General features: G+C 40.4%; 1 protein-coding gene across 1 annotated transcript; it reads right to left on the reverse strand.

The window, feature by feature from the left end:
• Positions 1-460: 460 nt before the first annotated feature.
• Positions 461-25,881, reverse strand: ST13 (ST13 Hsp70 interacting protein). The gene is made up of 12 exons (XM_066320109.1): positions 25,725-25,881; positions 20,690-20,747; positions 19,407-19,476; positions 18,563-18,633; positions 17,979-18,045; positions 16,625-16,709; positions 14,071-14,181; positions 12,781-12,883; positions 9,460-9,576; positions 8,621-8,684; positions 7,367-7,461; positions 461-2,187 (listed from the first exon to the last, which is right to left on the reverse strand). The coding sequence occupies exons 1-12, from the start codon at positions 25,832-25,834 to the stop codon at positions 2,059-2,061; spliced, it is 1,080 nt and encodes a 359-aa protein (XP_066176206.1). The 5' UTR covers positions 25,835-25,881; the 3' UTR covers positions 461-2,058.
• Between the last annotated feature and the right edge of the window lie 286 nt (positions 25,882-26,167).

A 26,167-nucleotide genomic window follows, 5' to 3' on the forward strand; every position in this document is an offset into this window, starting at 1 on the left:
TCAGTAAGGGCAACTGATGTGTAAGCAAGCAGGCAGGATGGAGATACGACCATTTCTATTAGACAGGAGTAACTTCCTACTTTTGACTACTCATGGACAGACACAAACAGCCAGGTTGGAATAACAGGAGACTGTAGGGAATAAATCTATATTCATGATACTCTAACTTGTCCACAACACATATGCACTAGCCTCAATCTGGATGTCAAGATTTAGCATATATTGAAGGGTGACTACTTCAGGTATTTCTTCTTGGGAACAGGAGATCAAGACTATGACCAAAAGCCATGCACACAGCAACACACAATTGTAATTTGAGTTCATTTGGTCATAAAGTTGAGCCCTTAGACCTTTTGTTCCAATTTAAAACACAAGAGTATATATACAGTTTAATTAAAGCACTTCCACATTTAATTAAAGCAAAATCATTTTATCAGAAAGTTACACAACCCCAAAAAGCTGTTTTTCAAAACCATACTTTATTTTTAAAGGCTAAGAGAAGTATTCAGAACTGTATTTCTTAAGCAAAAAGATTCACATTTCACTGTGCAGGGTCATTAGTAGGAGAAAAAGCATTTGGGGATTTACTTTTTTGCAACTGCTTTTGAGTTCCTACATCAAACCAGATTTGTTTAAAAATGGTAACATCAGTTATGGCTCAAGATACAGAATTACAAAAGAGTAACACAAACCTTGAAACTCAAGGGGTGAACAGGTAACTATGGTCATTTCTTCCACATAAAGATGTTTAAGCCAAGACAAACAGAAGCAACAACTGTATTTATTGGTAGCCAAATCCAATGAACATCATCAGCACAGACACTACTTCAAAGATACCCATGCTGATAAATGCACGTGTTAGAAGAATGTTCTGTCTGTTCCAATTACTTCATCTTTTCCTCCACATCATAAGCCTCAAAACCTTGGAGGTTATGAAACCACAACATTTTTTTTTTCTATTTTTTTTAAACAAGAGGCTACAAGAAAAGACGAAGACTACAGAATGTGGTGAAGAGAGAGTCATCACCTCTAAAGAGACAGCAGGACTTTGACCAAGAAATTTTCATCAGTGAGCATGTAAGGACCCAAACCAATTCAGAACCCAGAGCTGCAATTTTGTTGGGTATTCTCCCTTCGTGAATCTGTAACTCTGCATGTACATGTTCTGGATGGCTTGCATTCAGTGGGACAGAGGTAGTGATGGGAACAAGATTCCTTCCCTAAAGTTTCCAAATAGGTGCAACCTGGTAAGCATGACCCAAGGAAGGGTGAGTGAAACCAGCAGAGGGCCTGCCAGCTGGGAAAGGACAAGAGCACAAGCACAGACAGGAAGCTGCTCTCCCATACCCAGACTGAAAAATAAAATGTTAAGGTGCTGGACAAGAACTGAACAAGTAACAAAACATCTGTGGCCTCAGCAGTATGTACTTCATGCCAGGTTGTGCAAAGGGTAGAACTGTACCTTTGCTGCACACTTGTGGTGATCAAAATGATATAGTATTTGCAGTACTGCCAGAAATTCCAGTAACTAGTTAGCCTGATTATACTGATAGTATCTCAAAAAAGCCAGTCACTCATACAATAAATTTCTTGTATTTGCAGACAATTCCTTTATCCAGTTAATTCTTCAGACTTGTCCCACCTTTGCTATTTTTCTGTCCTAAGGGGATTTAGACAGACTTCAGTTGTTTAAAGTACTTTCCCTTTTGCTCAATGAGAGCAATTTAAAAAAATAGCATCTTTTTATCTTATACACCTGGAATATTCCAATTTGTTATAAGAACATTCACTAAGAGAAAACTGTTTGTAATACTTACAACAAAAGGTTGCAACTGTTGGACAAGGGATGGTTGAAAACTAGGTCATCTGAATATAATTTGAGTTGTATAAACCAACAACTGAATAAAGTCAATACTTGGGTTTAGAGAGCAGTTCTCCTTAGAACACCCCGTTTCTCTTCTTAAGAAGATCAGAGGTAAAATGGTTTGTTTTATTGCAACACTGGTTAGCCAAATCCAATCCTTGCCATTCAGATATGATTTTTAAGAACTAGGGATTTTATGGTTTACTGCCAAATTTGGCAGACAATTTACTGATGAGATTCATGACCTTTGGATTGCTCTGGTACTTGGACATATTTGCTGGGTTCTGGGCAACATCTTGGAATGCAACCATAACTTCTGGATCCTGGACAAAAAACAAACAAACAAAACAACCTTAAGGAATTTGTAAAACAATTCTACAAAAGTAATTACATGGTTCCATATGAATCTAGTCTTGCTCAGCTTTTACAAAACAAGCCTACACTGGACTTCTGGCAAGAAGTCTCTAAAGACAGCCCAATAATACAGTGCATGCTGTTAAAGCTGTGTCAGTAAACACCAGAGTCATTACTGAACTTGTTACAGTAATAGTTCAGTGTGTGAGAAGAGGGATAGGATAAGACTTCTGTTTTCCCAGAACAGAAGCTATCAAACACAGCCACACCTACGGTATTATTTCTCTTCAGGCATCTTTCAAATGCATTTTGAAGGAGGTAGGAGTTTGAAGTGTGTAGCATACATGATAGGATAACTCTGCTCTGAAAACAGCTGATTCTTAGCCTTTTCTCATTTCTTCACTCTAGCAGCAGAAGCCTGAAAATGTTGGGTTGTGAGCAGACAATGTGGCTATGTTTGGCTTTTAAAAATGCATCTGATTCTCAGTCATTCCTCACCTCCACTGAAAATTCACACTTGGAAAAGAATCTTGTTATCTCTTATCACATTACTATGTATTGATAAATACATCCACATAGTCAATAAAGTCAGTGCCCAAAAAAATAACTCCATCTTCTCTATTCAGTATGAGAAGCATTAATACCTTTTTCCATTACTTCTAGTATACCTTTGGCCTCCACTGAACTTGAACTGGTTTTGATATTTAACCGTGTATGTTTTGAACATAATGAATCTTTTTGTAACAATTTTAAATCTCAGCCTGGAAAAATGTTTCTATTATAAGCAATATCTACAAAAAATTCCAATTTTCTTTAATTCAACAAAAGTGAAAGCAGTTTATTATGTTCAATACAAGTCACAGATGTTAGCTGTAATTTCATCTGCTGCTCTTTGTAGGACATTTAAGTATTTTCACCAAAAGACACGCTGCTTCCTAGACTTCTAACCCATTGCTACAGCAGGCATGTTCTTTGGAAACCATCACAACCCAACCAGTGTACTCAGAGCTGCCTGTGCTTCAATAACACCATCCTGTATCTATTCTAGCATCAGACTCAATCCAAAGCTGTTTAACAAGTCTGATCCTAAACTGCATTTGGCAGGTGTGGACTCCACTGAAAGCACCCACATGACACACCTCAGTCATATTTATACACGTTGGGAACCAAGAGTCCAGTCTTATGGGAGGATTTAACTCCCTCACAAAAGACAATCTGCAAAGCATATGGAAAATAGAATGGTGAAGTTCAGAAAAGAGAGACTAGATACATTCTCTCCACTTTACGGGATTCCCATGCAGAGAAAAAAAGGCAGACTTTCACAATCTCAGACTTCTTGAATTGATTTCAAAACAGGGCATATGATTATAAAGATTATGTCACGTTGTTAAGTCTGTGGTTTCAGTTATATATGAATCGAGAACAAAAAGCTGAGTAATCTTACTCATTACTTTGTGTTAAAGCACTCCTAAATGAATGCTAAATATCCATTTTTATGCTATGTGTTTCACTTTCTTATAAATGCACAGCAAGTAAATGACTCTGTACTTCTGTGACTCCCTGAAAGCTCTCAACCTTAGACAGTGTTTATAATATCCAAGGTTTAACAGTGATGAGCAATATTACCAAAATAAAGTGTAAGACTGAGGACATCAACATTTCTGTAGGGAAATGTTTAGTGCATAAGGTGTGTCCTAGGGTGACTTTATGATGCTTGTATCTCCAATTGTTCTGTTAGTGCTGCATATGGAGTTCTGTGCCTTTAAGACTGCTTTTGAGAGCGAGGCAGGGAAAGAAGCAGTGTGCAGTTTGTTGTGAAAAACAGGGTTCACTCCTCTGCAATTTTTCTCGGGATGAGGTTGTTCGGCTGAGGCACGGACAGCAGCGGGACAGAAATCTCTTTTTGCATTTAGTTTAGCTAGCTGAGGCAGAGAAGCTTCCTGCGCCGTTTTGGGGGTGTTTTGGGTTTTTTCCCTTTTCCTTGGGGCTGTTTAAAGCTGCTCTGGACTGAAGGACCCAGAGGAGCCCCGAGAGCTGGCACCTGCAGCCCACCGGGGCCTGGACTCCGCAGGGCTGAGTAAGGGACTGATGGAGTGGAGCTACACCCACAGCAAGGGCTGCCTTAATTTACCATCTCACTCCAGAACGAGAGGTTTATTGTTTCCTATTATTCATCCTTTGTGCTTGTGGGCACTTTGTTTGTTAAATAAAGAGTTTTTTCCACTTTTCTTTGAGGAAGTTGGTTTCCCAGACCAGCTGTGAGGAGGGGCCGTTTGGGTCTGCTTCCCAGAGGAACCCTGTTCAGGGGTTCTCTCCCAAATTTGCCCTAAACCAGGACATGGTGGAATGGCAGCAATTCTGTTAGTGGTACCAGGGAGACAGTCTTCTAATGCTGTGGTCTTGAGTTGCAGAAGGAAAAAAAATACTTCCAAGAAACGTTATCACTGCCTTTTTTTTTCCCCACAACTTAACGCATTTTGTTGGAAGTGTGTGTCTAACATATGGCTATATGTCAAATAAGGAATCCATAGGTTCATCTTAGACATCACTCCTTATAAAAAGAACTTCTACTTGACTCCAAAATGCAAATGTCATGTGTGTAGAGACATACACCCTTCTACAGTTCATTGCTTCAGCAGAACTATATCTGACACTCCAGGAGGACTTAACTGGACTGCTACCAGTACCCTGACAGTCAGTGTCAGGCTGTATTCTGACTCTGTCAATATTTTCTTTTTTGTTTGTTTGCTTTTATGTACTACTACATTTTTATTTTCATTTTCCTAGTGAAGAACTTTTATTCCTATTCCCCTATCTTTCCCTGAGAGCTCCTTACTTTCAAAATTATAATAATTCAGAGGGAGAGGGTTTACATTCTCCATTCTAAGGGAGACCCCTGCCTTCCTTAGCAGACACCTGTCTTTCCAAATCAAGACAGATAGACAAAACAGTAAAATAAAACATACTAAAATTTCAGTAGATTCTTCTGGAAGCTAGAAAGCTTAGATGCAAATGAGCTAAAAACCCATGCATTAGAATTCACTGCAAAAAGTAAACCACATGCTACCATTAAGAAGCTGCGAAAGGAAACGCAAGAGAAGTTTTGCTGCTTTGAGAAAAAAAAATCCTGAAGAAATCAATCTTCAGATAACGTAACCAAAAATCTCCATCAAGATTTGGTTTGCAGAGATCACAAAATCACAGAATTGTTAGGGTTGGAAGGGACCTCTGGAGACCATCTGGACCAACCCCCCTGCCCAGGCAGGGTCACCTAGACCAGGTAAGATTTATGCCAATGGCAAGCAGTAACTCTGCTGAATACATCCACAGGCAGCCATATCTGGTTCTTTGGTTGCTTCTACGGATGACAAAATGAAGTTAACAACAAAACCAGTTTAATCTGGCTTGTCTTCAGGCACCCACAGTTGTCAGGTTTACTGAGATGTTTCAAGACTCAGGCACATTTCAGCGTTAGCTCATGGAGAATAGTCTCCAAAATGATGAATCATAGCAAGTCTAAAGAGACTGAGGTAGTGGCCTTTACTCTTAGAATACTCTCATTCTGGCACTAACTCCTCACTACGAAAAGCCTCTACAGACTATCAGTTAAAAAGCAATTTTGGAGCGACTTGTGTGATTGAATATATTCAGACTTTTTTGTTACCTCAGACAACAGACATAACAGCTGGCAGCTAACATTATCCATCAACATATTCCATAGGTACACTGGGCAGATGCCAAGCAGTAGAAACTACTGTCTTTTAAAACTAGAGCTTACACGGCAAATTCAGAAAAGACCAGAAAGCAGAGCTGGACATTTTAGGAAAAAGTGGCAGTGTAGACATAGATCAAGTTCTAATAAATTGTATCTAGATACAAAGTTGTTACAAAGAGTACACACGGTAAGAGACTCAAGGCTTGCCAACAGGCTGTACGTGCTAAAGCCTGCCTGCATTATCAGAAAATACTGTCAACACACATTCTTGCAAGAGTCCTACCTATGCTGGGGCCTATGTAATCAGCATGCAATGGAGTGGTATGTGACAAGCATGTAATATTTAGCTGCGCTGCAACACTGTTTTCAGCAACCTTTCATCACAAACTCCAGTGTTAGAGCAGGAATTAGCCTGGTAAGGAAGACAGCTACAAGTCAAGGCCCTTTCTGCATGGTTTGCATGCAAGCCAACACTGCTGACTGTGGCAACCTAAGTAAAGGCGTGTTTTCCAACATCAACAACCATTAAGGGAATGAACTCATGAACTTTTGCATGGAAAGTGATGATTTTTTTTTTGTAATTCCAGGGCATACTGAATAAGCTTCTTTTGTGATGCTTCCTTTGTGTGTCCTCAGCTCATTATTTCAATGAGCTGAGGACAATATGTAACTCTAATCACAGTAATCCAGAAAAAAGAAACAAAACAGTTTTATACTTGATCGTATTAGAATGCAAATGTAACTACATAGCTCTGACTTTTTCTAGCTCACCTGCCTGTAAAACTGGTATTGTCAGACAAGTCTTCTTTGATCTGTTTAAATACTTTTCTTGAGTAGAAGTAGTTATGAGATTGAGCAATTAATTAAATGAGCACTTAATCAAGCCCAGTAGGGAAGTAAGCTTTCTGAATATGATTTCAGAAAATGCCAGATGATAGAACTACTCTAATAATGTCTCTGGCAAAACCTCAAACATTTAATCTCCTAAGAGAAAGGCAATTCTCATCACAATATTACTATAATATATTGTGTAAGAAAAATGCTACCAGTTTTTTTTTTGTTTGTGCATAGTCATCCCTCTACAAACTGTGTGCATTCAAAAAATGAGCAAGTGAATTATGTGTGGAAAACAACCATTGAGAGACTTTTGAAAAAGAGATGACTGCATATAGCACACAGTTTTGCCTATCACAGGGGGCAGGGTTTATGTGTCATCTTCAACTAAGCTTCCATTAGTTTGCAAAACAGATAACACTGAATCCAGGCAGTCTGATGTCACACACATCAGAAAAGAATTTTAGAACAGAAATAAGCAAGCACCCCATTGCTATCCAAAAGGTCATATCTTCCTTCCTTCCTTCCTCCCTTTAGGCTCATGGGTGCTGTTCTTCTCTCATTCAGAAGGTGCAGCTTTGACTTTAACAAATACTCACCTGCATGGCAGCAAGAACTTCTGGATCACTGAGAATCTCATTGAGACCTGGCATCCCTGCCATTCCTGGCATGCCTCCAGCCCCAGGAAAGCCACCTGAAAATCCAGCACAAGAAAAACGCATGATGAAAAACATTCAACTCACCTATACAGTAATTATGCTTACTGAGACCAAGACATACTTGCCACAGACATACTGCCCTTGCCACATCTCTAAAGCCAAGTCCTCTATATGGCAATAGCTGGTCCACTCAATGGTCCACTTCTCTTTCTGTTAAAACCTACATAGTTTTCCATGTTTTTAACCCAACTGAATAGGAGGTTTGTAGTGAGTACAGTTCTTTTCCTGGTTAACTTAAATGAGGTAGGCCTCAAGCTAGGGAACATAAGGAGTTTGAATGTCTGAGGTGAAAAAATTAGGGCAGAAGCAGCTCAGTATTATGTGCCAGCACATTTCACATTTGGTGGGAACTTTAGGTTTTGAAAAACTGTACCACCAACAGGAAGAAAGTCCAACAAAACACCACGAAAAATATCCCTGAAGCAAAATGCTTGAGGTTCTCTTATGGAATCCTTATTCTGCAGCTCCTCCAAATGTGCTGAGCATGACACACAGGGTCTCTGTCTGGCTGCTGATCCAGCTGGAGCACACACACAGCCTATCTCAGCTCTCAACTACATCTCAATTTTCAAGAGCATCAGTACTTTTGTTTCTCACCAGTTCACCGTATAACATGGAAAGCCTCATCTTTGTGAAGCTGTCAAGGATAACTTTTCTGTAAGGTAATCTGCACTACCTTCTTGAATAAACTCTTCTGTTAACAACAGCTTGCAACAAGCACAGATTTCCCTCATGTTCAATCCAGATTTTCAACTTTACATTATTGTTCTTAAGCAGAATGGATTCAAGGTACCCTGGATAATTTAGAAAACATTTTACACTCATTTTTAAATATATTATCAAGCAAATTTTGCTTTTTTTGTTTCCCCAGACCTAAATCCCTCCATTCTGTTATCCTTTAATTATTGATTTCTGTCTTCCCTCAACTTGCTACACAGCATCAATTCTCTTCAAGAGAAAGAATCCCATCCCTCTTACCACTGGTGCCCCAAGAGTTATTTGTACAGAAATTCTCAACTTCATATAAGATTTTTCTGTCTTGAGAACAAATGCTATTAAAACTGCAGTTATAATATTCCATATTGAAACAACAGCCACCTCTACCTCAAATATTGGTGCTGAAAAATAAAATACCTGGGAAGCCACCTGGGAAGCCACCAAACTGAGCTCCTCCTGCCTGTCTTCTTGCTTCTTCCTCCTGCAGATGAAAGCACATCATTCCACATAAAACAATGGAACTGCAGCCTGTTTTCTACTGCTCAGCTGGGTTTAGGAAAAAAAAATACCTGGGACCATTTCAGGCAGATATGCTGTCACACGAAACAAAGCACTCTACTATCTTCAAAACCACTGACAGGAAATTTCTCTGTCTATTCTTAATTTTGTACATGATTGCAGGTTAGTTATGCGGGGGATGTTTTTTCTGAATATGAACTGTACCATTTGTTTTAGCTCCCCAACTGTATTTTTAGAATCTGCTCCCCACATATTAAAGTACATCATTAAAGCACAAAACAAAACAAAAAACAAACAAAAAAGAACACAACGACCAAAAAAAAAAAAAAAAAAAAAAAAAAAAAAAAAAAAAAAGCAAGCCAACTGTGCCAAGAATCGAGAAAGAGAAGCAGAGAAGCAAAGTATTATTCTGAATTTAAAACCTCCCACCTTGGGATAGTGGGATACATAAATACTTAAAGTGACAAATATTCTGGAACAGCCATACAATAACTGACTCCTTGAAATACAGGTTAGTAGAGATTCCAGAGACTGTTTTTGTCACAAGCAATAAAATCAGATGAACTCAAATGCCCTCTTCTCCAGATTTTATTATTTGTTAAATAACCAAGGCAAAAACTACCTCTCTAAAATTTAAAACTTGCATTTAAATTACTTTTCCTTGGTAATTAGTTTTAACCAAGATGAACACTATCCAAATTATTCAGAAATATTAAAGAAATAAAGAGAATAGTCACCCGTTGTGCTTTCTCATGCTCCTCCCGTGCCTTCTTCACTCTTTCTATTCTTTCCTTGATTTCCTTTTCTTCACGCTTCCGCTCATATTTTCGACGATGTTCTGCAATTTTCTGAGCCTATCACAATATCAGACAATGTATTTCAATACAAAACACTTGTAAGCATAATCAACTTGTTCTACCAGTTCTTAAAACTAAGATCTGATTTCACATCCTAAAAGCCTCTGTTTTAGGGGCCATCTGCTACTTCTTTCCCATGGCAGTCAGTCATTATTGTCTACTCAAGACTGATTGGATTCATCAGAACATGCACTCTAGCATACTTTTTGCAGTTGTTTCAGGACCTGCATCATTGTTAGAACTTGAATGTGTTAGAACTTGAATTCCACGTCCTTTTATGGTTTTATGCTGAAATACTGATTTCTCTGGGGCTAAAACCAGCAATTGCCCTGGAAAAGGGCACAATAGGTAATATAATTCCCACTGCACACACACACTTTCTAGGTAGTGTTATCACTGTTTCGGATCCCTCTACAGCATGTACTGACCAACATAAGCAGAACCAAAGAATTCCTCAACCAAACCAAGAAAAGGCTGGTGGGGAGGAAGTTTGCTTCCTTTAATTAGCCTCTTCCTCGGGTGTATTAAATCTATATTCCCAGCAAAAGAGGAGTTAACAACGAAGTTCCCAAGGCTCCTCACTCAGGGCTCCTTAAAACAACAGAATTAACTGCAGCACTCCTTTTCTCAAAACAGAATGGATCTTTAGAAATAATCGCAAAAATGCTTCATTATTTCAGAAATAGTGTAAGGTGGCTACTCTGTAACATTCCTGTAACTAAAACCCAGCAAAATCTGGGGACAAGAACAAAGACACTATGAAGACAATGGATACTCTTGTATTCTTTTGGAATACTCCATAATGGAAAAAATTACTTTTAAAGTAACAGAGCTTTGATACAACTTATTTTAGCCAGGAGACACTCATTCCATACTACATCCTTCCTAAAGTGTATCTGTCAGAGAAAGCACACTGGAAAAAGCAGGAATAACAGAGAGTGAGTACAGTACCTGCTATCACATCCTAATGTCACTGACATTCAATGGCTCATTAAGAGAGAGGTAAGTGTTCTGTTTTCTTTTTAATGAAGCATAAGGAGTTTCCAAATTTCAGATTTTTGTTATTACTAAGTATTTCTCAAAATGAACTAGACTTATTTACAATTTGACTTAGACTTTTAGCTGAAAGTGCTACAAAGTAAAAAGATCTAGGAAAGCTTGAAGTGAATAAATTAGATGAATGCATCAATTTCATGTCCTAAAGATTTTGAAAATCACCCAGGAAAAGATCCCGTGTTTCTCCTAGAGCTACATACACAAACTCCCATGCAATTATCAACTACACAGCAATGTATTACAGATACTCACTCCGCTGTTTCTGTGCTCAGGCAGATTAACAGGGAAAGAAAATGTTCCCCCTCAGCCAAGAATTAAGTATTACTTTGTATGAAAACCAGTATGAGACCTAAGACCTAATTATATTAGCCACAGACCAATAGTCTCCAAAATATAAGACTAACAGATTATAAAATGGTTTTCTTTGTCATTTCGCTGGAGACAGAAAAGATATGGTAGAAAAACTGAAAGATGAAGTTATTAGACACAGGAATGTTTATGCATGTGGGGGTTTAAGCTTGACTGGCTGCCAGATGCTCTCTTGCTCTTACCTCCTCAACAGGACAGGAAGAGAAAATAAGATGGAGAAGCTCTTGGCTTGAGATAAAGACAATATCACTCACCCACTATCATCATGGGCAAAACAGAATCAGCCTGGGGAGGAATAATTTAATTTATTGCCCATTAAAAATGGAGGAGGATGATGAGAAACAAAACTAAAGCTACCTTCTTCCCCAAGCTCAGCTTTACTTCTTCATTCCCCACTCTCCCACCCTGAAAAGCACAGTGGGATGGGGGCTGTCATCAGTTCATAACTGTACTTCTGCCACTCCTTCCTTCTCACACCTTTTTCCTGCCCCAGTGTGTCTGCCCCCCAGGACACAGTTCTTCACAAACTGCTCCAGTGTGGTTGTCCCCACAAGGTACAGTGCTTAAACAACTGCCTGTTCCACCATGGGTCCCTCATGAGCTGCAAGCTCCTGCCACAAAACCAGCTTCTGTGCAGGCTTCTCTCCACAGGCTGCAGTTTCTGCCAGGAGCCTGCTCAAGGGCACTTCATGAGCTGGAGCTTCCTTCAGGGCAGATCCACCTCCTGTCATGGGATCCTCCACAGACTGCAGGGTGGATCTGCCCCACTGTGGATCTCTGTGGACTCAAGAAGGACAACCTGCTTAACCATGACCTTCTCCACTGGCTGCAGGGGAATCTCTGCTCCCATGCATAGCACACCTCCTCCCACTTCCTTCTTCACTGATCTTGGTGTCTCTGAGGGGTTGCTTCTCTCGTATTTTTCTTCTTTACTGCCCTCCCTCTCACAGCTGTTACATTGCAGGTTTTAATCCTTTCTTAAATACATTATCACAGAAGCACCCCTGGCACCACTGACTTGTTCAGCTTTGGCACTGGCTGGAATTGGCTCCCTCTGATACAGGGGCAGCCTCAGGTCTCTCCTCACAAGAGGCCAGCCCTGCAGTCTTCACCTTCCTCCAAACTTCCTGTATAAATCAAATACAGTGTAACAGCTGCCATCTGTGATGTGCCAACCACTTCAAAGGAACAGGTAAAAACATGAAAAAGGAAGCCTGCTTTCTTTTACAGAAGTTATCTCCTTAGAAGTTACAGAAGTTTCTCCTTACAAGATTGCTAGGGTCAGCCAGGGGAGAACAGCTGAAAACCAGCTGTGCCGAGCTGAGGCTGCCCTCACGGGGCTGAATAATGAAAGTACAAAGCACAGCAAAATACTTCCTTCAGAAAATGTGCATAAGGTCAAAGCTTTGATCAACTCAGAAATATCTTGGGGAAAAAAATCAATTACCAGCTATCTCCAGCTTTTCTGAAGGTTTCCAGTCTAAATTTTAAAATTCCTGGCAAACTTCAACTGCTTCAGATTCTCCTGTTATGATCTTAAAAAGGAATGTATTCTGTATTTTTGTTACATGCCCAGCCCCACACATTCAATTTTTCTACACACAGCCATAAACAGCTGTTACTAAAGACAGAAGTATTTATAAACTCAGTCTGAAGTGTCAGAAGACATATAAACACATTTCTTCCAGAGAATGCCTGTTGAAGAATATGAAGGCAGCTGTGTCACTCAGGAAAGACCTGATACAGGAAAGACCTCCAGCACTCCTCCCCACTTACCCTTGGCTGCACCTCCTTCAGCATGGCACTTGCATCTTCATCATAATCCAGTTTACAAGCTAATGCAAGATCATGAGCAGCCTCCTCCCAGTGACCAAGAAGTCTGGAATTCAGAAGACACCAACAGTCACAAGGAAAAACTGAACACTTGCAGGTCTTCAAAACGTTTAATCATGCATCACATAGAAATTTTACCTAGAGCTACGAGGACTTACTTGTAGGATTATTAGAAATAATCATGGTGTTTCCTTTAAGCTGCACATACAATACTATTAGAGGACGCTTACTTGTTTGCTTCATATGCTCACAGTAACAATGAATAAAAAACTCTCCATGAGAAGGTACCCTAGCTAAACTCATGAAGCACTACCACCATCTCAGACTTAAGTGGACCCTCTTGTTCAGCACTCAAACCTCATGATTTGGATGCACCATGTCTTAATTAAAGCAGTCATGTAAGCCTCATACTCTTGATAATTAAAAATTTAAGCAAATGGTGGTATTACTAAATGGTCAAAGCACTTCTGCTCACAGACAGAGGTATTAATTCAAACTATTCTCTAGGCTTCCCACTGTAAAACTGCAGACACTAACAAACTACTCTCTAAACACTGTCTAAACCACTTTTTAAAAAGTTATATTAGCATTTACTTCTTCCACTTTTATATAAGCCATAAGAATCGTCACCTTTTTTTTTGATTAATTGCTATTAAAAAAAAAAAAAAAAAAAAAAAGTTGAACTACAATTGGTGGAATGCCTAACACCATTTAAAATAATTACATTGTTTCCTTAATAACATTTCTCAGTTGCAACAAATGGTTCACTAATAACCACGTATTTAAATTTACTATGTAAAAGAACTCTGGGGTCTAAGGAAAAAGGACAACAGAGAAATGTTCAAGAGCTATAGGTCAGTTAAAAAAAACCCAACAAACTAAGTGAAAACAAAAACCTCCAAACTAATAAAACAAGCAGTCCCAGATCTCATAATCTTTACCTAACGATAAGAAAATGTTATTCAGAAAAGCAGTAAGCCATTAGAAGATGACAGAGAGAGGAAGTGTGGCAGGGCTGATGGGACAGTACCAAGAGGACTACTCCTAAATTGCCATCAATAAATCACCATCATCCTTGTTCTCTAAGCCACATACCCAGCACAATGGTTTCTTGGCTCACAGCTACTGCTCTCAGGTACAAGACAGTTCAGAGGCACAGAGAAGGACAGAGTGTATGAACAAAACTGCTTTCCCCACTTAAAGATGCTACCAAGTATAGCTGCAGTTCATTACCTATGTGCTTTCCCTCTCCATTTATAGGTCTGTGCAGAGTCAGGATTAATCTTGATGGCTCTGTCACAATCTCTAATGGCAGCATTTGGCTTCTGCAGTTTCACAAAAACACTGTGGGAACAAGAACATTTATCATACATACTGAAATATCAAGCTACTACCTTAAGCTGGAAATAATTTTGGATGACTACCAGGTAAGCTAGTGAGATAAATGCATTTGAAGAGCTACCTTCAAAAGAATTCATAGTAACATAGATAACAAAGTCACTAAAATTTAGTCTCCCCCTCCCAGCACTGTAGGTGAGTCATGAACAAGAACTGAAAGCATTAATTGTTCAGATTTAAGCCTTGCCAGCAAGAATAACTTCAGTACAGACAAAAAGATACATAAATGCAAAGGACAGTTCAGCCTCACGGTGCTTGGGGTCTCTGGTCAACGCCAACTAGAAATTCCAACAAAACAACAATAATACTCTGTGTATTGCACAGTCTTTAACACAGTAAGACAGAGAAAGCATGAGGAGTCACACAGGCTACAAGGATCAACAGCTAGAGTCATGTGGAAAAGGAGGTAGGAGATGAGTCATCAAAATAAAAAGCAGCAAAACAAACACAAACTACACAGGAAGCCCCAATCCCTTGTCAGTTAAATGTAAAAACTGAAAATTTTACAACACACAAGCATATCAGACTAACTAGTAGAGTAGTACTTCAGGAGGTTTGAGTAATTAAAATTAAAAATCTCTTAAGGAAACATTAAAAAACATTCATATTCCACATCAGAACATCAACATCTACATCTAGTTCTATATCTCTCTTTTACATGTATTTGAAAACATCAATTGTTTATCAACAATTCCTGTAAGGAACTTCATTATTAAAGCTTCTTATAAAGCAAGCACAAAGTCACACATTGTCTTCTAAGAACAAACAGGTGGACAGGGTGTCAGGGAAGTGTCCCAAAGCAACACTTTACCAATGAGAGCCATTCCAATGCTGCTGGCTCCACAAAGCCCCATGTCTCTCAAACACACAAACCCCCCAGAACCAAAACCATGGATTACTTCTAGCACTTGATCAGTACGGCAAGTTTTACAGTATCCTAATATATTATTCTTTTTTTTTTTCTACAACAGATACAATTGACGGAACTTTTAAACTTTTCCTAATACTCTTATTTTTCATTGCTACACCCAGTCCTGAGAAGATAGGACACTGTAAGAGATTTTAAAAATACTGTTATGATAGCAACAGTGTATTAAGGTACACAAATGGTGTTCCATGCAAAAACTTTGATATGGAAAGAAAAAAAACAGCAAGGCAAGTACCAGTCAAGATGTATTACAATGGAACAGTATTTTGTATTACAAAGGGCACTGATTATTCTTACAAAAATTTAAGTTCTCTCTGAATAAAACATTGCTACAGGAAAGATCCACTGAATTATCAAATCACCCATGATTAGTGGTCTTTTGTGTAAGAACAGAAAAAGAAATCTGCTTCTGCAACCCATACTTGTCATGCCTTCCTGAAGAATCAGGAAGATAAAGATGTTTGTGAGTTATGAATCTAGAAAGTTCCCAAAGCAGCATCTGCAGTCTGGTAGATGTAAGTAGCAGTAAGGTGGGTAGAGAATGAGCTGAGATACAGATGTGTCTTCTTCAAAGATATAAGTGTTGAACAGAACCTGGTATACTAATAAATTCATTTGGCAGATACAACAGGGAGAGAATTCACAGGATTCTTAACCAAGTTTGCATCTAAACAGAGTATCATTTCAATCACCATCTTAATCCCACAATACACTTCAGATTTTACAAGTGTTTGTAGCGCAGCATTATTCTATCTCAACATACCACCAAAAGCACTATTGTTGAGGAATACTTTCAGTGCAGCGGCACTGTCAGCTGAAGATTGAACTGTGGGTGGTGAGTGCCTCAGGCAAGAACCAGTGCATAGAGACCTGTGGCCCAGCCAGGTGACTGGACACTCTCAGACACAGCAGCAGCCCATGACCCCAGACTTTCACAAGCACAGACTGTGAAGGTACAAAAGCCCAGGGCTTCCTTTGTTTGGAATCCTCCCTTCAGAGGCACCAGCTTGAGCTGTTATTTTGTTATTGCACCATGATTACATTATTTCAAGGATCCAGATGTCTGAGAGTCTGCTGTGGGAAACACATGGTCAAGACAGTAAGGAAACCTGATCTGACTGTAGGGGGGTGTAGCTGCAAAGGCACCTTAGTCTCAACTCAGGCAGTGTGAGCCTGACTGCCAGGGTACACCCCTGGAAGGTCAGACAGGAAAGTATCCTTAATGTTACCACAATGCATTTTGGAGCACCGTCCTGTTATTTACTCTATTACCAAGATTCTTTATAGGGCTGCTGCAGCAAATCTGGTGAGTCAAATAGAAGAGAAATTGCATGAAATGAACACTTCCCTTTCCCTCCTGTGGTTTTAAGTTTACACAGATCCTCAAGGTGCCTTACATTTAGGCTCCCTAAGGAAAATAGCAGAACAAGCAGAAACATAAATGACTAGTTTATGACTCACCTTGCCCTCTTGGCATACAAGATGGCCAAACATGGATTCAGCTTGATAGCATCTGTGAACAAGTCAACAGCCCTCTGAAGATCCCCTAAATATAAGTACCAGTGAAGTTTCAATCATTATGTAATGAAATTACACCTGAATTCCTAAACCTGCCTTACACAGTGTGATATGCCTACACTCTTCTTAGACAGAACATTATCAAAAAGAAAAAAAAAATCACCTTTCCCTCCTGCTATGTTACTGTAGTACAAACTCCAAAATTAACACTTGTGAAGAGATACTTTTTCCAGTTAAATTTGTATGTAACTTTGAATGCAATCAAATAGAATGTCACATCTTTACTATACATTTTCACTGCATTAAGACAAACCACTACAGACACCAATCATAATATGGAGGTGTCCTAGGGTGACTTTGTGACGCTTGTACCCCCAGCCATCTGTTCTGTGTGTGCTGTTTGTTGTGTTCTGGACCTTTAAGACTGGTTCTGAGAGCGAAGCAGGGAAAGAAGAAGTGTGCAGTTTGTTTTGAAAAACAGGGTTCACTTCCACACGTTTTTCCTCCGGACACTCCGACATGTGCTCATCGGGGCCTGGACAGCAGCCAGAGAATTTGTTTTGCTTTTAGTTAGTTTAGCTAGCAGAGGCAGAAAAGCTCCCTGGACTGGTTTGGTTTTTATGGTGGTTTTTTTTTTGGTTTTGTGTTTGTTTGTTTGTTTCCCTTAGGATTGTTTAAACCCCTCCTGGACTGAAAAACCCAGACAGGCACCAGGATCTCGTACCTGCGGCCCAGCATTTTCCAGCGCCAAAAGGACTGGGACTGATAAGGGACTGAGTGAGCTGAGCTAACTCACGGCAAGGACTTCTCTCAGTTTTGCCATCTCTCTTCAAAAGAACGAGAGGTTTTATTGTTTCAGGTTATTCATTCTTTGTGCTTGTGGGCATTTTGTTTGTCAAATGAATAGTTTTTTCCACTTTTCTCCGAGGAAGCTCTTTTCTCAGACTGGCTGGGGAGAGGGACCATTTGGATTTGCTCTCCAGAGGAACCCTATTCAGAGATTTCCTTCCAAATTTGTCCTAAACTAGGACAGGAAGGAATTACTGCAATGATCAATTTGTAACTAATATGCTGCAGTACCTTATTCCCCCCTTCCACCTTTCCCTAAACTACGCCTACGTTGGAAAAACGGTCGTTGAAGAAGCTTTCATGCTCTGGATAGGTTTGGGTATCCAACAGCAAGTAAGTTTTCTCCTCCTCTAAAGCATTCAAAATGGTCCAAGATATTCACCTTCATTTTCAAACAGGAGAACCAAAAATAATGTCCTTGAGTAAGTATTAAAAAACAATGTATTACCTTCACTGAGAGCATTTATTGCTTCAATCTTCTTTTCATTAGCTTGATCTGCCATCTCTTCAGTTACCTAACAAAATAAAATGAACAACACACAAAAACCCCAAAAGCTATAGAGTCCAGGCCATAATTACCACACTAAGAGCTTGCTAAAATAGGAAATGCTTCAGTTGTCCAATTCCAGAACCTTCATTTCAATTTGCATTTAAATCTTAGTTCAAAGAAAACCACAAAACCGTTGCTTTTGCTTGATGACATTAGTCAACACTATTTTTAGCTATAAAACACTTGAAAGCTAAATTGAATAATGGTAGAATTCCACATATCTAGTTTGCAAGGGTGTTTTGATAAGCTTCTTTGGTGTTTTCTGACCTGATCCCCCACACGGAACTTTCTGTTTGACTCTAACCTTGAATAAGAAAAGAATGTTATTTTAAGCCAGTAAGTTTTCTGTTTAGAAGAAAAAGAGCCAAAACAACAGCTGGCTTCACAGATAATAGAGTATTCATGCTCCCTCAGCTGCTATCCTTGATTACACTCAAACCCTCCTATCTTTCCTACTGCCATATTGAAAATATTTTGCTTACCTCCACATTTTCATCTCCCATTTCTTGATGGTCATCATTGTCTGGTTCAATCACTCCCTCATTATCAATTTCTGGGGGAAAAATAAAAAGGAAAACTAAGGTCCATCTACAGAGACGGGATTTTCAGAATCATTTTCACATTGGCAAAATGCAATCAAGTCACTGTTTTCCTCGCTGTCTTGGGTTTTTCTTTATCTGTTGTAACTCCAGAAGGTTGGGGTAACTGCCTTCTCTGATAACAAGCCAGCTGTTAAAACCGGGTGGGGCATTCTTGAATGAACTCTGTTCATTGTTCCACTACCCCATGGGGATATCTTCTGTTAATGGGCCATTAAAGCTCAACAATGACATGACACATTACATCATACTATTGTAAGATGCTCTACCCAGGGAGGAGGAGCCAAACCCTCTTCACCTAAATAAAAAGGAGCCACAAGTGTGACCAGGCATCCAGTGTTCCCACAGGATTCCCAAAGGAAGACTGGACCCATCTCTGGACCCTTGGCTCCACAGGATCATCGCTGCTTCCAACAGGATCACATCTGCCACTGCAGGAGGGCTGACTTTTGGACTGTTTCCAACACCCTGACCAACAGGGTGCAGGTTGTATTTCTGACTCTGTCAGGGTTTTCTAGGATTTCTTGTTGGTTTGTTTGCTTATTCTTTTGTATTATATCCCTAGTAAAGAACTGCTATACCTATTCCCAAAATCTTTGCCTGACAGCCTTTTAATTGCAAATTTCTAATAATTTGGAAAGGGGGAATTGGGGTGGGGGGCTTACAATCCAAGAGAAACTCCAATCTTCCCTGGCAGATATGTGTCTATCTAAAGCAAGACACCCACCTAAGTCGCTCTCTTCACTTTCTGGTTCAGGTGATTTAACCGGCTCCTCCGGGTGTTCCTCTGCTTTGCCCTGAGGGAGACACGTATTTGTAAATACACATTATTTCTGACCGATGCTCTACCTCTGCCCTCATAAATAAAAATGTGCTAGAAAAATCAGATTGCTATACAACTGAACCATTTTATTTATAAGATATTAATCTCCTTTTCCCTCCTTTCAGATTAAGCCTATCATGTATGGAAATATTTCAGAGCTCAAATCTGGACTCATGAACTTCTATTATTGTTGAAGCTGGTCCTTGGAATTTTGTAATTCAATAATCAAAACCAAATAATCCAAATAACATCCAATTCAGATCCAGTTTTACAGGGATTACTAAGCAATCCTTCCAGTCTTTGTGCCTTCCCTCACACATTCTCTGGATCAAAATTCTTTCAATTTAATACCATTAAGCTAAGGTCCTTTAGCAGGAAACAATAAGCTGATGACAGTGATTTAAATATTGCTTTAATTTGCCAAGGTCTGAGCTTGTTGGCACTTCTACATACCTAGAGTATTTTTTCAAAAATTGCATATGTTTTCTTATCAACTTCTATATTTCATGTGAATTCCATAACTTAGCACATCCTGTCTATTACCAGATACAAGCCATTTGTCTTCTTACTTAGTATCACAGACTATATTCAGTATATATACACAATCCCCCCCTATTGCTCTAACTAGTCAGTAATTCCAGCATTCACTGTCTTGTTGAAAAAATTAAAAAATATCTTTTACCAAAAGAATTTCAAACTAGAAAAAATCCTGATATAAATATCTACAAGGCAAATTTATTTTCTCCCTTAAAATAAATTAACAAAAGCCAACATCTTCCACAATACTGCCTTAAAAATTTGATAGTTCAACTGATCACTTCATTACTTATCATACTCATTAATAATACTTCTCATGTAAAAGATAATTAATCCACTAACAATGAAAGAAATGGTTTATAAACAGACAAGAGCAAAGAACAAAAAAAAAAGAAATCAAGACTCTGTATGGCACTTGCATTGCAGAGAACATCAGGCATTCAGGATTAGAGAAATGGAGCATAATAACACTTGAAATGAACTAGGAAGCCATCCGTAACAAGTCATCTACAACACACAATGGGCAGGCTTCAGACTGAAATCTCACATTCAGCCCCCATCTGAGAGAAAACTGACAGCAAATTTTCCCCTTCTACTGCTCACTAATTTTGCCAGCATCCATTTTTAGTAATAAATTCTTCATATCTCACCTTAGTTGTCTCCTCCGTGGAGGCATTGGCTGGAGCAGGTGGTATTGTGCCTCCCATGCTTTTCAGCAAAACAGAGAAAAGACAAAACAAAACAGTAAGATTATCAAAATAGTGGCATGTATTCTATTGATTCAAATGCTGGTAATCTCATCTTTTTGTTGCAACACAAAGCATGATGATCCATCTCACTGTCAAAGCAGCAGAGCACACATCCCCCACACACTTTTTGCAGTGTAGTTCAATGCACACTGTCTGTTGTACAGCTCCATTGAGACTTGTACTCACTCGCATCACCCCCTTCACCCATCCATGCTTTCTCACAAGGGAAAGCTGCCTCATGGCTCAAATGGATTTTCTCCTTTAAATGTAACTTATGTTTGAATCATAACTAGATATTATGATTACAGATATTACTAAAATTAGAATTATTTATTTGAACAGAGTTCAAACAATTAAAGAGAACAGCCTAAAATGCCCATGCAATTAAAAAGAAAATGCTGCCTAGAAAAAAATAATTTCTCTTACATATTGCAATATTTCTGCCTCTCTTTTGCCACAATTAAGGACCATTCTTGGTGGAGACAGCATTCTGTCAATATAGAATAAACTTCCTGACTTTGATTAGCAGCCAGAAATAATCAGAGGATAAATTCTCCAGTTGTTAGATAGAACATCTAATCATAACTATGACAGAATGCCACAAGGAATACCATTCCCAGCAATCCCCTGCCCCACATTTCCACCTACTCATAGTTCTCAAGAAAAATGTTTTCATGAGCTCAACAACCAACCCCTTGGGTCTCCACACAACTGGTTAGATGGGATGCAGGGGAGAGAAGGAGATGGGTAAACAGGGTGAGGAGGAATTGGAAGAACTATCTGCTTTCAGGAATTAAACATAAAACAGTATCCCAAGGATGAGAAGTTACAGCTTCTCAAGTCAAGTTACTGCAGTCCCTTCTCCCCTCTTTCCTCCCTCCTGACAGCAACACCTCAGAGTCAGGCCTCAAACTGGCTGAAAACAAACCTGAATGAGGCAGAATAGGACAGAGGTAGGGATGAACTGGGGGAGAAAGGATAGAAGGAGTTGACAGGATGGACAGGTCATGGTACAAGGCCCTGCAGCAAAAGGCAAGCAAACAGCACTAAACTACTTCTCATTTACTGTCAAAAAAACCCCCAAACCAACCAACCACCCAAGCAAATGCCAACAAGTGACAAACCCCAGCATGTTCTGAAGCTATTGCAACAATCTCTGTGTGTCTTCAGGATGTTGACATTACTTGATAGTTGTACTGCAAGGACTAAACAACTGCAGTCTGAGAAATCATTATCCAGCCAGGCAGAAAACCTGGAACGTAGACTAACTGTTCCTACTAAATTTTTGCCCTCATAGGCTGACAATAAAACACATAACTCTATTATTCTCTAAAAACCAAGGAGAGGACTAAAGGGACCATCTAGTGAAGCCTTGGAACTTTACTTCTGTCTAAAGAAAACTACAAATTACAAAGCACTTTAGCAGAGCTAATAGCTAATATCCATGGTAGTAGCTGGTTTTAAGCTAGTACCTTAGCTTAAAACCTTAAGCTGAAACCTTAAATCACCCCGAGACTGAAACAACTTAGTCAGTCTCGTCTGTTCTCTTCATATCCTTCTGAAAACTATTAAAGTCGAGTTCAATTTGAGAAATGTTAAATAACCTCTATTTAAACTACAGTTATAATCCCAGAATAACTCAAAAGCAAGTTACTCTAAAATCTCTTAACCCAGTATCTGATAACAATGATTGAATACACAGCAGGGATACATGCAAAGATTTCAACGCATTAAACCTCAGCAGTGTATGGCAACACAAGACACTCTGGTAGGGAAAGGCAGGTACTGAGATGTAGAAAAAACACAGACACACACAAGACACACAAAGAGTTTAAAGTGTGTGATGCCCATAACAACTGGGAGTTGTCAGGACTCTGGTGCAACAGTGACTGCACATTTCCACTCATCACTGCCATGAAGTGTCACATTTATGACTTGCTGGAAGAACTGCAAATGTGATTTCAGCAACCACTTTTACTACTGACAGAAAACTTATTGTTAGAGAGAAACTGGATTACCATGAATTCAAAAGGGTAAAAACCTATTTGAACAAAACAACAACAACAAAAAAAGGACTTATTCATCAATTAGGGATTCTGTGTTTTATTTCTAAGGACTGCTCTTGTTTCTTTGTTCAATTGCTGGGTTTTGAAATGTGTTTCTTTTACTGACTCACTTCATAATAACTCAAGTAAAACATTGGTATTTTTATGCAATTACAAGAAAATGGGCTTGATAAAAGGAATGTCAAAACACTTTCCAAACACACTCATGCACTACCCTATGCTTTCCCTACAAAGAGCATCGATATAGAAATTAAATACAATAGCTAGGCAGAATAAGGGTTGGAAAACAACAAGTGCATGAAAAGAGGTAGGACTTAGGGTTACTGATGCAATATTAACAGCTAATCAGAAAATAAAGCATCCCATTCTGGCTTCATGGGTAGTTAGCATAATTAAAATTATCACTAGGTTTAAGGAAAAAATAAATCAAAGCAATTATCAGAATTTTAGTCAAAAAAAATTAATGATGGATTTTAGTATAATTTAGTCATTATTCTAATTACTCATAACACTAGCTAGGTAAACAAACCTAGGTCTTTCAGATTAAGACAGGTAAGCCAGACAGAGACAGAAGAGGGATCGAGTTTATTTCCATCTAGAGGCAGGCCATGCTGTTTGAAGCAGTTTCCAAAGAATGATCAGGCCCTATAATACACTTAACAGCTCTGTTGCATGCAGCACTATTACGTAAAGGCAGAGGGAAACCCACCAGAATTCCAGACACTTTAGCATGGTAAATAATTTGGGTACCACTACCACCATCCAACGGTATTACTTGGGCAAATATTTAACTGAAATATGTGAACTTGAGAGAGCTGTAGGAGGTTCTGCTCTGAAGTATTTTTTTAACTTTTGAGATAAAGACATTCAGTGAAGATTTTACAAAAAACATGCAAAAAACATTCCATGGCTCTAAATGCAATTACTGTATTATAAGACAAGCACCAAATACAAATCCTAAAAATTAATCTGGAGATTATAGCCCTTCCCATTAACACAGAGAAAGTCAGATCTTTCCATTCATCTTTCAATTCCCTACCACTTTCTTTGGCAAAAAGAAGTCAGTGCTCTTCCTCTCCCTCTTAAAGCAGTGTAGAGAGCAGCTTCCCCAGGAAAAAAAGAGAACCTTGGAAAAATGTCTTGGGAAACCCCCCCACTCGTAGCCCCATAAGAAAAAAGCTGATTGACATGCTCTCTATGCAAATTGTTTCCAGAAAGTTCTCAGCTCTCTGTGTTACCATAAGTTGATTTTTGGTGCAAGAATTTTAATATTCTTAACTGCTACCCCCATTAGAACCTCCCCTCCAACCACACCTTAACTCCTCTCCCACAGCAGGGTGCAGAAGTACCCCTGTCTGAACCAAAACTCCACCTTTGGCCTCCTGCTTTTGCCCCTTGTTGCTGCCTTGATCTGGTTCCTGATCAGTGGACGCCTTATTGTTTGTTATTTTTTTATTTTTAAAACCACTTTTCCAACAACTGAAACGAAGCTGTCTCTCTCTCTCTCTGTGTCTCCACTTGAGTCGCCGTCAGGCAGAGTCCCGAGAAAACCCAAAGGGGTCTGATAACCTGGGCCAGAACCCAGGAAAATCCAAAGCAGTCTGTCCACACCTTCTGATGCATGCAACAGAAGCACTGGAAGGAGCCTAGGGTAAGGCACTGAAGCATTTTATGCAGAGCAAAAGGAATAAAGGCCTGCAGTAGGATGAGACAGATATCATTCTCCTTCCTAGGCAGAGGTACATCTACTGTCAGGACTGCAAAGCCAAGTTCAGTTAAATACCAGTGTTTTACAACCACAGTATCATTCAGATGTGTAAAAAAAAAATTAAATATCGCTGTAAAAAAACATGAATAAACACTTCACTGTAGCTATTTTCATTATAAGACATATAGTGAAAAGCCAGTGTTTAAACATATGTACATACATATACATCTATACACACAACACCCTGCTGATTAACACCAATTTTCTAAACCAAATCCCAGTTTATCACTAGATAAAAATCTTTCAAATTCTCTTTGCTTAACATGTGCACCTGAACACATGTGCCTCAATTCTCAAGAGTTCTTTATCACAGCAGACATAAAAGCCAAGCAGAGGCACCATACCTGAACACAAGGGTTCTGTGGGATCTCTGCCAGCAGCAAAGAATCCCAACCCTTCCAGCCCCGTGCTTCTGGGCGCTCAGGGTGGATCCCAAAGGGAATTTTTATTTGTGAAGCACCTGTTACGGCAGGCCCCGCTCACACAGAATACGCGCAGGGTCAACAGCAGGCGCCTCAATGGTTCACACGGAATGAGTGGAGAGTTCGACTACCTTTCAGACATTAAACTTCAAATAACAAAATATGTTTTGGACAGGAACTGTATTTGCCAGGTGTTTTGTGGTTTTGGGTACCAGGATGTAAATCAACGTCACTCACCTCCCCACAAACTCAGCTCCCCTTAAAGACAGGCTAGCCAACTGCGCTGCGTAATGCGTGAATTAGCTCAGTATTACTCTGGGGCTTTCCAGGCTGGAAAGCTGAGCCACTGAGACGGCCGGGGGGCAGGCTTTTCGCAAGGGGAATAGCCAGCGTTAGCGAAACAAAACGGAAAATTGACAAATCTTTTTTAAGGCGCCAGGAGTAATCCCGGCGGGAAGAGGAGGAGAGGGCGGGAAGAGGAGAGGGCGGGAGGAGGAGGAGAGGCCGCGGCGCCCAGAGGAGCGGGCCCGGGGCCGACACTGCGCGTCCCCACCCGGCCACGCGGAGCGCGCCCGCGCCAGGAGACACGCCCCCTCCCCTCACCGCGTCCGGCGCCACAACACCCCTTACCCTCCCCCCTCACCCCTCCCGGCCGCCTCCTTCCGCGGCCCGGGACCGACCTCTCCACCCACTCGCGGAGAAAGGCGAGCTCCGGGCTGTGCAGCAGGCCGGGGTTCTGCTTGCAGAGCCGGACGAAGGCCCGCAGCTCGCTCAGCTTGCGCGAGTCCATGGCGGCTCGGCGGCGGCCCAGGCGCGACCCTTTCCCCGCCCACCCGCCGCGGAATCTTCCAGCCCGCCCCGCCCGCCGGAGGCCCCGCCCACAACTGCTCTGGCCCCGCCCATCCTCCGTGACTCTGCGCATGCCAAACAGTGCCCCGCCCACAAGCTCCACGCACCCGCCCACAAACGCCGCGCGGCGCCGCTGAGCCTTCCCGCCCGCCCCGCCCACCGCGAGGCCCCGGCCCCGCCCACCGCGAGGCCCCGGCCCCGCCCACGGCAGCCATGGCGCCGGGCCTCCGCGGCGCGGCGGCGGCAGACGTTCTGCACGGGGCAGCCGTGGCCT

Source organism: Sylvia atricapilla, chromosome 5 (assembly GCF_009819655.1).
Source record: "Sylvia atricapilla isolate bSylAtr1 chromosome 5, bSylAtr1.pri, whole genome shotgun sequence".
Classification (NCBI taxonomy): domain Eukaryota; kingdom Metazoa; phylum Chordata; class Aves; order Passeriformes; family Sylviidae; genus Sylvia; species Sylvia atricapilla.

Coding starts and splice junctions, on each gene's coding strand:
- ST13 (XM_066320109.1), bottom strand. CDS start 25,834: ATGGACTCGCGCAAGCTGAGCGAGCTGCGGGCCTTCGTCCGGCTCTGC. Junction 18,046..18,562: donor TGGGAGATGAAAATGTGGAG/GTAAGCAAAATA, acceptor TTATTTTGTTAG/GTAACTGAAGAGATGGCAGA. Junction 8,685..9,459: donor AGCATGAGAAAGCACAACGG/GTGACTATTCTC, acceptor TTTCATCTGCAG/GAGGAAGAAGCAAGAAGACA.